At 47.8% G+C, this 11,863-nt stretch overlaps 7 protein-coding genes across 7 annotated transcripts; 3 read left to right on the top strand and 4 right to left on the bottom strand.

Annotated features, from left to right (window-relative positions):
- Positions 1-304: 304 nt before the first annotated feature.
- TRV_05111 (uncharacterized protein) lies at positions 305-895 on the bottom strand (the record flags this gene model as incomplete). Its single annotated transcript, XM_003020757.1, has 1 exon — positions 305-895. The coding sequence occupies one exon, from the start codon at positions 893-895 to the stop codon at positions 305-307; it is 591 nt and encodes a 196-aa protein (XP_003020803.1).
- A 903-nt stretch (positions 896-1,798) lies between these two features.
- TRV_05110 (uncharacterized protein) lies at positions 1,799-2,806 on the top strand (the record flags this gene model as incomplete). Its single annotated transcript, XM_003020756.1, has 3 exons — positions 1,799-1,967; positions 2,072-2,130; positions 2,237-2,806. The coding sequence occupies 3 exons, from the start codon at positions 1,799-1,801 to the stop codon at positions 2,804-2,806; spliced, it is 798 nt and encodes a 265-aa protein (XP_003020802.1).
- Positions 2,807-2,920: 114 nt separating this feature from the next.
- TRV_05109 (uncharacterized protein) lies at positions 2,921-3,310 on the top strand (the record flags this gene model as incomplete). Its single annotated transcript, XM_003020755.1, has 1 exon — positions 2,921-3,310. One exon carries the CDS (start codon positions 2,921-2,923, stop codon positions 3,308-3,310), a length of 390 nt encoding a protein of 129 aa, XP_003020801.1.
- A 1,911-nt stretch (positions 3,311-5,221) lies between these two features.
- On the top strand, positions 5,222-6,102 carry TRV_05108 (uncharacterized protein; the record flags this gene model as incomplete). Its single annotated transcript, XM_003020754.1, has 2 exons — positions 5,222-5,909; positions 5,975-6,102. 2 exons carry the CDS (start codon positions 5,222-5,224, stop codon positions 6,100-6,102), a joined length of 816 nt encoding a protein of 271 aa, XP_003020800.1.
- A 628-nt stretch (positions 6,103-6,730) lies between these two features.
- Positions 6,731-7,576, bottom strand: TRV_05107 (uncharacterized protein; the record flags this gene model as incomplete). Its single annotated transcript, XM_003020753.1, has 1 exon — positions 6,731-7,576. One exon carries the CDS (start codon positions 7,574-7,576, stop codon positions 6,731-6,733), a length of 846 nt encoding a protein of 281 aa, XP_003020799.1.
- A 406-nt stretch (positions 7,577-7,982) lies between these two features.
- Positions 7,983-8,723, bottom strand: TRV_05106 (uncharacterized protein; the record flags this gene model as incomplete). The annotated part of the gene is made up of 1 exon (XM_003020752.1): positions 7,983-8,723. One exon carries the CDS (start codon positions 8,721-8,723, stop codon positions 7,983-7,985), a length of 741 nt encoding a protein of 246 aa, XP_003020798.1.
- Positions 8,724-10,294: 1,571 nt separating this feature from the next.
- Positions 10,295-11,719, bottom strand: TRV_05105 (uncharacterized protein; the record flags this gene model as incomplete). The annotated part of the gene is made up of 1 exon (XM_003020751.1): positions 10,295-11,719. One exon carries the CDS (start codon positions 11,717-11,719, stop codon positions 10,295-10,297), a length of 1,425 nt encoding a protein of 474 aa, XP_003020797.1.
- Positions 11,720-11,863: the final 144 nt, after the last annotated feature.

Below are 11,863 nucleotides of genomic sequence, written 5' to 3'. Positions count from 1 at the left end.
AAGAAGAAGAAGAAGAAGAAAAAGAGCTACAAGATAGAACTAAAGGATCAACCCTTCTCCATCTTGAAGAAAAGACCTCCTCCTAGGCTCGTTCTAATTGTAGCGGGCCGCCATTACAGAAGAAAAAGGGCCAGCGGTTCTACTGTGCCGAATTTTCCGCCTTGCAATCTCAATAATAGATAATGGGCTGTTGGAGCTTTCCGCCCCTGTTTCTGTCTCCTCTACTCCGTATAGATCTGGTTATCCGAACTTGCATAACCTTGGCTCTAGGGAATAGTTGTCTCTCAGCTTCCTTGGCTGTATCCTACTCCCTTCCCTTGAGAGCCTTCAGGTCAGCAAACGGAGGATATTCTCTAGGATCTTCATAAAACTGTGCGCCATGGTCTTTCAAAAGCCGAGACTGCTCATCCATAGTAACAGCCAACCTCAACATCCCAGAGAGCTTGATGAAGGTACGGAGCTTAACAGGGTCCGAGGCATCATATGGATACACCCATAACCCGCCAGCAGAAGGCCATCCATACAAGGCCACTTTTTCCCTCTCCCCAAAGTCTATTGTGTGATTATCTGGATAATGTGCCTGCCACCTTGCGCCGATTAAACGCATCTTTTCCGCAAAGGCATCCTCCTTGGTCTTATCAGTTGATGCTTCTCTCTGCTGGAAACGATCAAGGCCGAGAAAGTCGAGCTCTGGGATGGTCGCAAGCTTTGTCCATTTACCCCCTCCGCATCTCTTTGGATACGTGGGATCCCTTGAAGGCCAGGCTTTGACCAAGGCGCCATTTTGCATGAACTCGAGCCGATATCTTGGTTGAGGGTCGGGGCGAGCAGGATTGATGAACTCCTCGGATGGTTCTGTGTGGCTTGATTCTGAGCGCGAAGTAAACCAGTTCATCGTAATTGGCCTCTTATTCCCAATAATACAGAGGCTGGAATAAAGTATGAGCAGTTGAGCCGGGCTATAAACAGGAGTTGGAGTGCTTCTACTCACAGCGTCCAAACAGGCACCAATATTACCAGGGTCCAAAATGCTAGGACTCGGAAACGCATTACGACTTCCTTTCCTTTGGCTTGCTTGACTAACCAGTTAACAGTAGGTATCCAAGGGACCTTAGCAGTCCGTTAACTACTGGTTTTTGGAGAAGTGTTGGATCTATAAATGACTGCGAGTCCTCCCAGCGTTAGTTATCTGACTCGGTGTTCCTAGTTCTATGCCGTTAAACAAGCTTTCGGCAACTCGGCAGAGTCCCGTCCAACCTTAACTGACTCGCGACTGAGTCCCCGTCTTCCGAGCGTGAAAGCCCAGCATTTCAACCTTCAGAGTCATGGATGTTGTAATGGAAATCGCGTGGAAGAACAGTCATACAGCAGAAGTGTGGGAGTGGTTAACCAAGCAGCATGAAATCTCTCCATTGAGTTACCATCTGTTTGCTGCTGCAATCTGAAAGTTAACTGGTTGCATCGCCCCAAAGATCATCGTCTTGACGAGCCTGTCAGAACCAATGGATTCCTGCATCTTACATGACTCGACCGAGTTAGCAACCCGAAAACAGAAGGCAAACGACAAAGCACCCGGGGAGCTCGCCCGTCAATCATCGGCTAGAACCAATCATTTGAGCCATTGGGAAGAGAGCTTGCTGCTCTTCTCTCTCATGGCTGCTTTTTCCTGGTCAAATTCCTTCTTCCTCGGCTAGGCTGAAAAGTATGGCTTGAACAGTCCATGAAATAACTATCAAGTAGTTATCAACATCGGTAAATTCGATTATTGAACCAGGTCATCAGCATTTAACTGGCTAGTATGGGCGAGCCAACAGACAAGGCAAATCCAGAAGTTCCCAATACCATCGTGGCAGATGGAACACCCGTCCAGCTCGAAGCTACCGGGGATACAGACCAAGGCCTACGCGCCTGGACAGTTGTCGTGGGCGCCTGGTGCGTCAATCTATGTGGTTTTGGCTGGGTCAACGGTGAGTTGCTCCTTTCCCTTAGTTACCCAACATATAATTATAGAGATACACACGGCTAACACGGTATTTATATAGCCATTGGGGTATTTCAAGAGTACTATCAGTCCCACCAGCTGCAGTCCTACTCTACCTCCAGCATCTCTTGGATTCTATCCTTACAGCCGTTCGTGCTCTTTGCCGCCGGTCTCATTATCGGAAGGGTTGCGTACCTCCCTCTCATTTAGCCTTATACTTGACTTGAACACCTCCCCGATTTAACACTAGACTAGATATTCGACAACTATGGGCCAAAACTGCTTCTCCTCATTGGTACGGTGCTACAGGTCCTCGGACTGATGATGACCTCCATCTCAAACGAATACTACCAGTTCATTCTTGCTCAGGGCATATGTGGTTCCTTGGGCGCCAGTCTCACATTTTACTCGTCAATTGCATCGACAGCAACTTGGTTTGATAAAAGGCGAGCCCTGGCATTCGGCCTTGTTTCCAGCGGCTCTTCGTTCGGTGGAGCCATATTCCCCATCATCCTGTCCCGGCTGTTACCCGGCATCGGATTTGGATGGACTCTCAGGGTAGTCGGGTTTCTAGTGTTCGTGCTGCTTGTAATCGCCAACTTGACTATTCGGTCTAGAGTTGCTCCTGTGCCTCGGCCGGTCAAGTTCCACGACTACATCAGTCCATTCTCGGAGGTACCTTTTGTCCTGCTCACAGTGGGATCTTGCCTTGGCTTCTTTGCGACTTTTGTACCGATAAACTACGTCATCCTGGAAGCTCAGACAAGCGGAGTAGACCCTAATCTGGCTGGATACCTGCTTACCATACTTAATGCTGCGAGGTAAAAGGTTTCCCGTCTTCGTTGGTCTGAATATGTTCTTCCCATGCTAATTCTCGGCAGTCTTCCCGGTCGTATACTACCGGGCTATCTCGGTGACATATGGGGCCGATTCAATGTAATGATTGGTATGTGTGGGCTCTCTTCCATAGCTATCCTCGCCCTCTGGCTGCCAGGAACACTCGTGAACCCCGGTTCTGCCGCAATATATATAGTCTTCTGCCTTTTATACGGCTTCTTCTCAGGTGCCTTTGTAGGCATGGTGCCTGCACTCCTCAGCCAAGTCTCCCCTGATGTGAGCAAGATTGGAGTCCGCCAGGGTGTGTTATTCACTTGTGTCAGTGTTGCAACACTCACTGGTAACCCAATTGCAGGAGCAATCTTAAACCAGCAGAATGGGGCATACTGGGGCCTGCAGGTTTTTGCTGGGTTGATGATGGCCGGATGCGTGGTCTTTTACATCGTCGCAAGAGTTGTTACGGGCGGGTTCTCTCTTATCAAGGCAGTGTGAATAAAAGTATGTGCTGAGATGAAATCAAGAAGTCTTCCTCATTATTAGTAGCATAGAGTTAAGGCACAACAGCAAATATAAGGCTTTAGCTTGCTACATCGACTTCAGATAAATCCATTTATAATAGTTAAACCATTGTGTAATGTACGTCAGATATGAAACATCCTGTAACTAGCATTATTTTCTAGAAATAATGTAATGAGATATTAAGAGAGAAAAGGGGCAAAGTTTAACGACACATGCGAAACTCACCACTGAAAATGCCTTTTAGAATTGGCCGCTAAATTTCCAAGAACCTCATTCTGGCCTGCAGCGGCGTCTTCCCCATAAAAATCGTTTAGATAACTGTAGATACTTGAGTATTCTGCCGCTGAATTGCTTTCATATTTATATCTGGCATATTGCTCGCCCATACCAGAATCCATTGAGAACTCTTCTTCTCTATTACACCCGAGATCCCCATCCTTAGGGGCATTAGATGAATGGAAGTCTTCGGATTCGGGCAAGTTCCCGTATTCATACTCTTCATACTCAGAGGCTGTCTGGGTTCTTTCACAAGACAAGGGACTCAGAGATGGATATGTGGCGCTGTAATCGTCTGCCGTCCGGGAACCATAAAGCCAGTCGTTGCCGTCTTGTTCAAATACCTCGGATACTGGGCTGTAATACTCTTCAGCGGGAGCTATTGGCCAGACCGGAGAACTGGGTCTAGCTGAACAAAAAGGGTCATGAACCGATTCAAAGATATCCCCAGCGTCCAAGTCTCTATTTGTGTGCGGGAATGGAACTGTATTATTAATTCGGCTATCTCTATATGACCAACATGATTGGCATCGCTATTGTTCGGCTCATAGGACTCGTTCGAAGGCCAGGGTGAGTTAGACGAGATAGTTGGTTCGTAACTGGGTAGGTAACGAGATGAACTAGACATAGTTGGTTAGGGAGTAAAATAATGGCACTTTTGGCTACAAGGTAATTGACAATCAAAGATAATCAATGCGAATATTTGAGCAGAGAGTAAGGAAACTTTTGGGGCAGGGATCAATGAAGGAATATGGAAAACGTCAAGGTAGGCACTTCCCAAGGAACAAGGAACATATGGGGCTTCTTCCGGGATAAAATGACCAGTGAAGGCAGTCCGGAAGTAAGTCCCTGGGGATAGGAGGGTGGCCATTGAACCTTCTGGGAGAACAGCAATCAAACAGTTTCAGACTTGCATAACTTTTCGTGAGTTGAATAATACCCCAGGGACGGGATGTGTATGGCAACCCAAGCGCGTACCTGAGTAGGTTCTTGGTATCATACCATAAAACCTCTATGAAGACTGACAGATATCGGGGGTATATGACTAACTCCTAGGTTTTAAATAACAGAATACCCTCGGATTGCAGCAATGATCGTCGGTAGACCATTGAATAAGGTATAATGAATCATAGGCAGGAATCGTGGTTACTCCGGAGAGCAACCGCAGATAAAGAACCCTCCGTAACTACGTAAGACGCTCATTTATGAGACGGCGAGTGGGCTATGCACAGAAACTGATCCAGTCGATGTATATTGCACGTAGGCAGCCGGGTTAGGTGGAGGGGGACTTCGCAGGGTTGGAACTTGGTGGCCAGTTGTCGAGGTCAACATTGTCAACTGCGAAACGATACTCAAAAAGAAAGCACCAGCGAACTAGCCAATTAGAAGGCTTGTTACACGAGATAAGTGGACCCGGAGTGCGGGTGGGCCCGGGCGGCGGCTGTGGGTGGACCCAGCTTCAGCCAAGCTTTGTATACTTATCATGACTCCCAAGCCAATTTCAACTCCTGGAAAGCTGTTTTTACAGTGTTTTGCTCTATGTAGTTATGCATACACAGAAACAATTGTTTTGAAAGAGCTGCTGAAGCCTTAACTACTCGATCAGCCATGGATAGCTCTCCCGCTTGCCCGGGACAAGAAAAACACCCGACTCTTACCTCCCTCCCCGTCGAAATCCAAGAGATTATCCTCTCCCAGCTTGATAGCTTTCGCACTTTGAAACATATTGCTGCAACATGCAGGACATTTAAAGACCTTGTGTTATACCATCCACAAGGGATTATCGACCGGATTTTGCAGTCTGTGATTCCCGATGAGGTGTTCCCCGAAGCGATTACTTTCTTCGAAGCCTCAAGACTACCGACTACCAATGCTGAAATCGTCCAAGAACTTCTTGGTCGTTACTTTACATCGCTGAAGGGAAAGATGGGGCCGCGACCAAGGTTTTCATTAAGTGAAGTTACAGCACTGGAGGAATATCATCAGCTTATCCAAAGGTTTACCCAAATCTTCATCTCTACTGCGCTGTCTAAACACCCTATCGCTGGAGATGAAGTAAAACCCCCGTGGCTCGTCACAAAAAGAGAGCAGTACCGTATCCAGCGGGCTCTGTACAGATTTGAACTTTACTGGAAATTATTCAAAAGATTAGAGAAAAAAGATCGATCTCAAAGACACCCACAGCTAGCAATCACCCTCCAGCACCATTCCAAGCTTTACTTTGATCATTTTGCTCCATGGGAGAACGAACAAATCATCTGTATCCAGGATTTTCTACTAAGGATAGTCGACGAAGGTGAGTCTTGGAAACAACTCGCAATAATAATCATTTGCTTTTTCTCAGGCTTACTTTGCATACAGCGTTTAACGATGTTGCTGCACACGATGTGGAGTGGGGTGAATGGGGGATTAAATATAATGAAGGATACAAAGCTTTGTCGATCAACAGGTTCAGATGCAACTATGTACGTCTCCGTCTCCAACACTAATTTGCTCAGCCGATGAACCACTCCCCCCCATTCCCCCACTATGCTAACAAATACGCTTTTTTAGATATCGCTCGGTCTGCACTTTATTTTTCGTCTCGGCGGGACACAGAAGTTCGAACATCGTCAAGAAATGCTAAATCCTCATCGTAACGTTCAGCTAGCTTCGATTGACCGCGCACTTAAGCAACATAGGTCACCATATATAGATCATGTTCCATTATCAAGGTATAGTGGAGAACGGCTGGAACATGGCATCCAAAAACCCACAGTACACGACGATCGAGGCCCGGCCGAGGTGTGGAGGGCCACTCATCTAGCGATGTCTAGTTATAATTTTGTGATGGCTGATGACCATATCCCTCTCCGCGAAAGGGGATACGTCATGTGGGATTACAGCAGGCTTTCGGATTGGGGCTTGCTCCGAGTTCCATGGCTGCCACCGCCGTGTGAGCCACCCGAGGTTGCGCGGGACATGAGAGAGAAGGTACTTCGATCCCACCAACGGAGGACTGAGATTTATTTGGAGGGTGGGCGTGGATGGTGGAGCGAAGAGGATGAGAGCAGGGTTATATATCGCAGGAAAAGAGTAAGTTGAATGTTGGCTTCCTTCCGGGTGATATAATTTACGTTACAGAAATTCCTGAGCTACCCACACCCTCCTAGCTATGCTTTCACAAATACTCTTTGTAATGACAATGCTCTTCTCCTTGGAGCTCTGCGGCTCACGACCAGCGATGGCCCGAAATGATATAGCCATTTCCCCTGTAACATTGGTGACCGAGTTGTGGTAAGAGACGTCCACTTGCTCTACTACCTTGGCCGGTTGTTGAGTTGACTGCGTAACTCTCTGCCGCTCGGAGTGCTGCCATCTCTTGAAAGATATGTGAGGATGCTCCCGGTCAACTTGTATTGTGATGACAGTTTCTGTCTCAGAGCCTTTTGCTTCCAACCATCGTCTTGCGTCAATGACCAGCCTAGCTTCTGTCTCTGAAGGCCCAGCTTCGATAGCTAAAATGGGCCAGTGGTGGTGCCGGAGCGTGAAGCTACCGTCAGGACCTTTGACAAAACTCTTGTCTTCATTCTCTACTCTACTAGCCCCAGTAATAATTATATCTTCATGAAGGTCCATATTGATAACTTCATGGTCAATATAGCCCGTCAACGCCCACGCTGCAGTTTCATGAGGCGGCTTAGCCATAACCTCGACAACTATTATATTTCCAGGGATATCTCCACTGACCTTCGGGGGTTTGTCCGGGTATTTATCGTCAAGATCTTGGAGAATGGTACGCGGTATATCTCGCACAACAACGAAGGGGCTCAATATATCATCCGAGCAACACGTCGCTGCCCGTCTCTCCACCGAGTTGTAGAGTCGATTCATATCGGTATATTGGATCTGGGGTGTGCCTTCCGGGAGCCCTATCAGCAACATGGAGTCACCCTCCGGTGTCTCCTTCCCTGACGAACCCATGTTGCCGCAGTGTATGCCTATTTAGAGTAGACCGATGTGATGCACAGCTGCGAGGTACGGGTGAATATATAAACTTTCATTTATTATGACGTCATAGAATTCAGAAGTAGTTAATCTGCTTGCTACTTGCACTAATAAATAAAATACATGTACTGCGTATTGGTGCAAGAAATATTCAAGCTCTTAGCATAACCCCTGAAACTAAAGCAGTTAGCTATTGATCAATGTAGTAATATTGATATAATAACCATGGTGAAAGAGAAAATGATATCAGAAGGAAGGCAACAATACGGTATCCACATTAAATGTTCGGATCAGGTCTGTGTATTGTATTCATCATATATAGTGGTATGAAGGAGGGTAAATATAACTAGAGACAACATACCTTTTTTGGGAAATTCATCGTTCATTGTCGACGGTGAAAAAAAGATTCCAGCTTTTGTTGTTTTGGGTCGTGTTTGGAGTTGCCGATGCCCCGAGTGCGCTTCAAGTTAGTTAGATGCTGACGACTGTTAATGGCCAACACGGAAATTTCCAGGTTGGATAAGGCCGTCTGGTTCTGGTCAGTGGCCATTGCCATGCTAAGATCGAGTTCCAGGTAACCTGTGTTTGACCACATAACCAAAGGGTCTCCCGGGATACCATGAGAGCTAGAAGACGAGCATGGTGGGACACGCATTTGTTTCAGTGTTCGCCAGATGACAGACAGGATGACTCCGTGAGACACGACAGCGACTGTATGGTTGTCGCTGCCATCACGTAGAAGAGGCAACAAGAAGTCCTTAACAAACTCCTTTGCTCTTGAGGATAATTCATCGAAAGTCTCTGCAGGGGTAAAGCTGTCACGCTTCTCCTTGACATTGACGTTGGGGGACACCCACGACTTGCCTTCGAGCGACCCATAGTCCTTCTCACGAAGACAGGGAACGACGAACGGTTTTCCCATCGTATCGCCATAAGTGCTTTTCAATGCATCAGCTGTAGCCCGAGCGCGCTGCAAGGGAGAGCAGAAGACGCGAGTGAAACGCACACCCTGCTGGCTAAGGTATCCCGCTAGCTTCTCGACTTGAAGCATCCCATGGTTCGTCAATGCCGAGTCCGTGACGCCTGCGCTGCCAACAAGAATGAAGGTAAGCATTGAGCCCATGGAACGGAAACAAAACTTGTGTCTTCTTCGTACTAGACTTGGGCGACATTGTGTTCGCTCTCAGCGTGACGGATAAGGTAGAGTCTCATCTTTCATGGTGGCAGACTGCAGACTGCTCCATTGAAACTGGATGTGTCTGCAGAAAACCACATCACACCACCAATGAACCATCCACGAGGCCAACCTGAAGGCAGTGAGGCTGTTTTATCAAGTATTCAACCTCGTGGAGTTGAAATTGAAGTTGAGTTGAAAGAGGAAAAAACTTCGAATTTTTTTTTCTTATTTATCTTGGTTGATTATATAAGCAAAACTAGGGCAAGTAGCTTGTTTCACGTGACCCAATCTTGGATCGCGGCCTTTTGGTTTCTTTTGATGCTGAAGCAATGAAGCAACAGATGGTAGTAAAACAGACACAGGAAGCGCAAGGCATAGGGGCCCTGTGGACAGCTGATATTTTGGCTTGATTTCTTAAGCGGACTTGCGGTTTACTTGGTTACCGGGCCCTGAACTTCACTGCGAAGGACTCTTGTATCAACAGAGCCCAGATCCATCCCCTCTACCCCATACCCTGTGATCCTACCTCATTATTACAATGGTAAGTCCTGCGCGAACCGCTTCTCTATATCTTCTCTAGTTACATTGCTAATCTGGCTCTTAACGCAGCTGCCCCTTGGGCTCTTAACCGCGGCGCAAGGCCACCCAATGCTCGTGGAGTTGAAGAATGGAGAAACACTAAACGGTCACCTCGTGAACTGTGACAACTGGATGAACTTGACGTTGAAGGAGGTGGTGCAAACAAGTCCCGAGGGCGACCGTTTCTTCAGACTACCCGAAGTTTATGTTCGGGGAAATAACGTATGTCAATATGAACGCACCATATCTGCTGCTGGACACCAACTGACCATTGATATGTATCTGTCTACAGATAAAATACCTCCGAGTCCCAGAAGAAGTGGTTGATTTAGCCAGAGACCAACAACAGAGCCAGCAATCAGGACGGAATCGTGGAGGCGACAGGCAGCACAGGGATTCAGGACGAGGTGACCGTGGAGGGCGTGGTGGCCGCGGCGGCAGAGGACGTGGCAGGGGGAGATAAAGCATGGCTGTTGGGATATCGCAATTTTCGATCTTCGAATCATCTCTTCAATATCATAATGGAAATGCATGCGCACACCCACGCAAGCAAAACAACCAACAACGTGCCTTCTTCATATCGAATTACGATCAACGAGTACCAAACACCAACTTCTACGGTTAACTACCAACCCAACGAACATGTATAACGAGACTAGGGCTAGCGGGAGTTATACGGCTCAGAAGAGGATGTATACTATAGGTCGGAATCTATAACTCGGATCACTGCTGCGTTTAGAGGAAGATAGAAATACCATTAGCTCGAGCAGGCTAAAACTAAGAAGAAATGCCTCATGATATTCTTGTCTTTATCTATTTACATACCAAACTTCATCCGTCTCTATTATATATAATAATGTTAGCAACCGAAACAATCCTGGGACCAACAGCATGCCCAATTAACCCCTATATATACCACATTTAATCCTGAATCTAGTTCACCCCTTCGGCGTCGACTGGGCAGCAGTGGAATCGCTCTCCTTTTTCTCGCCTTCCTGCTGACGCCGTGGCTCAAGCAGCTCTCTCTCTTCCCCGCCCTCAACGTCTTCTTCCTGTCCCCGCCAATCCGCAGCACGGCCTTCGGGTACCTCTTCCCCAGGGCCGGGCTCGGATATGACCTTTCCAGGCGGAGGAGCGCCTGGCACCTGAGCCTCAGGCTCTTTACCTACTGAAGGCGATTCCTCTTCCTTGGCTGGTTTATGGTACCGCCAGACGACCTTGAGACGCTCGAGAGATCGTATACCTTTCCTCGAGGTTCCCTTGATACCATCCATAGCCTCCCAGTCGATTTCAAATACCCCGGAGTCGTGGTCATGGCCACCTTCGAAATAGGCGTTGAACCATACGTGGCCGACAGATGTTATCATAGACCAATCTGTGTATGATACCACGGCCCGCCGTTCAAAGTCGATGTTCACATCTGAGGTCGGAACAATGACTGGGTTTTTGGGCCGAAGAACGACATTGTCCGTTGAATCAGCCGGAGCAGAGGCGAGAGCCGACCACGCTGCTTCAGTCACAGGCTCCGGCTCTGTGAGTTCTCGAGCAGACTGGACTGGAGTAGACGATGCGTTTGAGGACGAAACGTCTGGCTTATCCGCTCCCTTGTCTTGCTCTTCCTCTCCAGAAGAGGAGGTATCTTGCGGTACACTGCCGCCATTCTGGTAGAAGAACTCATCTTTGCCGAACCGATGGAAGCGTTTCATCTTTCGGCCTTCATCCACAAACCCTTCTACATCGATTTTAAGTCCTTTCCTCAAACCCCAGATATGAATCTCAACAATCTCAACAGGTCGTTCGACATATATCTTGCTGAACACATTTTTCCATCGTTCAACGTAGTTCACCCACCGAACTTGACTGGGTATGCTCACGCCGGCGCCAAATCCAGCCCTCATCCTGCGCTCCGTGAACTGTTTCATCGCATCTTCTGCGCTCCAGCCCTGTTCACTAATCAGATAGCTGCAGGCAACAGTTCCACTTCTACCTTTGCCTGCTTTGCAGTGTACCACGGCGACCCTTTTACCTTTCCCCTCGCCATTTATCCAATTTCGCATGCTGGCCATGAGTGAGGGTATCAGTCCGAACGGGGGTGGGTGATGGTCCGGCCATGGGAAATGGTGAATCCGCCCATATACTTCATCATCAGGATATCCAGTTCCTTCAGCGCGGAATTCAAATATCGACCAGTCTTCTCCGTGTTTCGAGTCGAGGAAACGGACCAAATCTTCTGTAGGGTTTCGGTACGCGCGCTTAGGGTAGGTCGATGAAGGACCTGATGTTGCTATTACTGCGATATAGTTTAGTATATTGGTGTACATCGCTGCATAGAGCGCATTGATCCAGATATAAGTATGGTACATGATCTACTTACTGTCATCGGTAACATAGCACAGATCAAGGCTTGCCTCTGGGTGCTGATTTCGTGGACCTGCCACGATTCGCCGGAGAACGGAGGCCTATCGTGAGAGGTTAGAAGACATGTCGCAGATATAGACATCCATCGA

This window comes from Trichophyton verrucosum (assembly GCF_000151505.1).
Source record: "Trichophyton verrucosum HKI 0517 chromosome Unknown contig00385_1.f1.exp, whole genome shotgun sequence".
Taxonomy (NCBI): domain Eukaryota; kingdom Fungi; phylum Ascomycota; class Eurotiomycetes; order Onygenales; family Arthrodermataceae; genus Trichophyton; species Trichophyton verrucosum.
The sequence above is the reverse complement of the archived record's forward strand: the minus strand, read 5'-3'. Positions and strand labels throughout refer to the sequence as shown.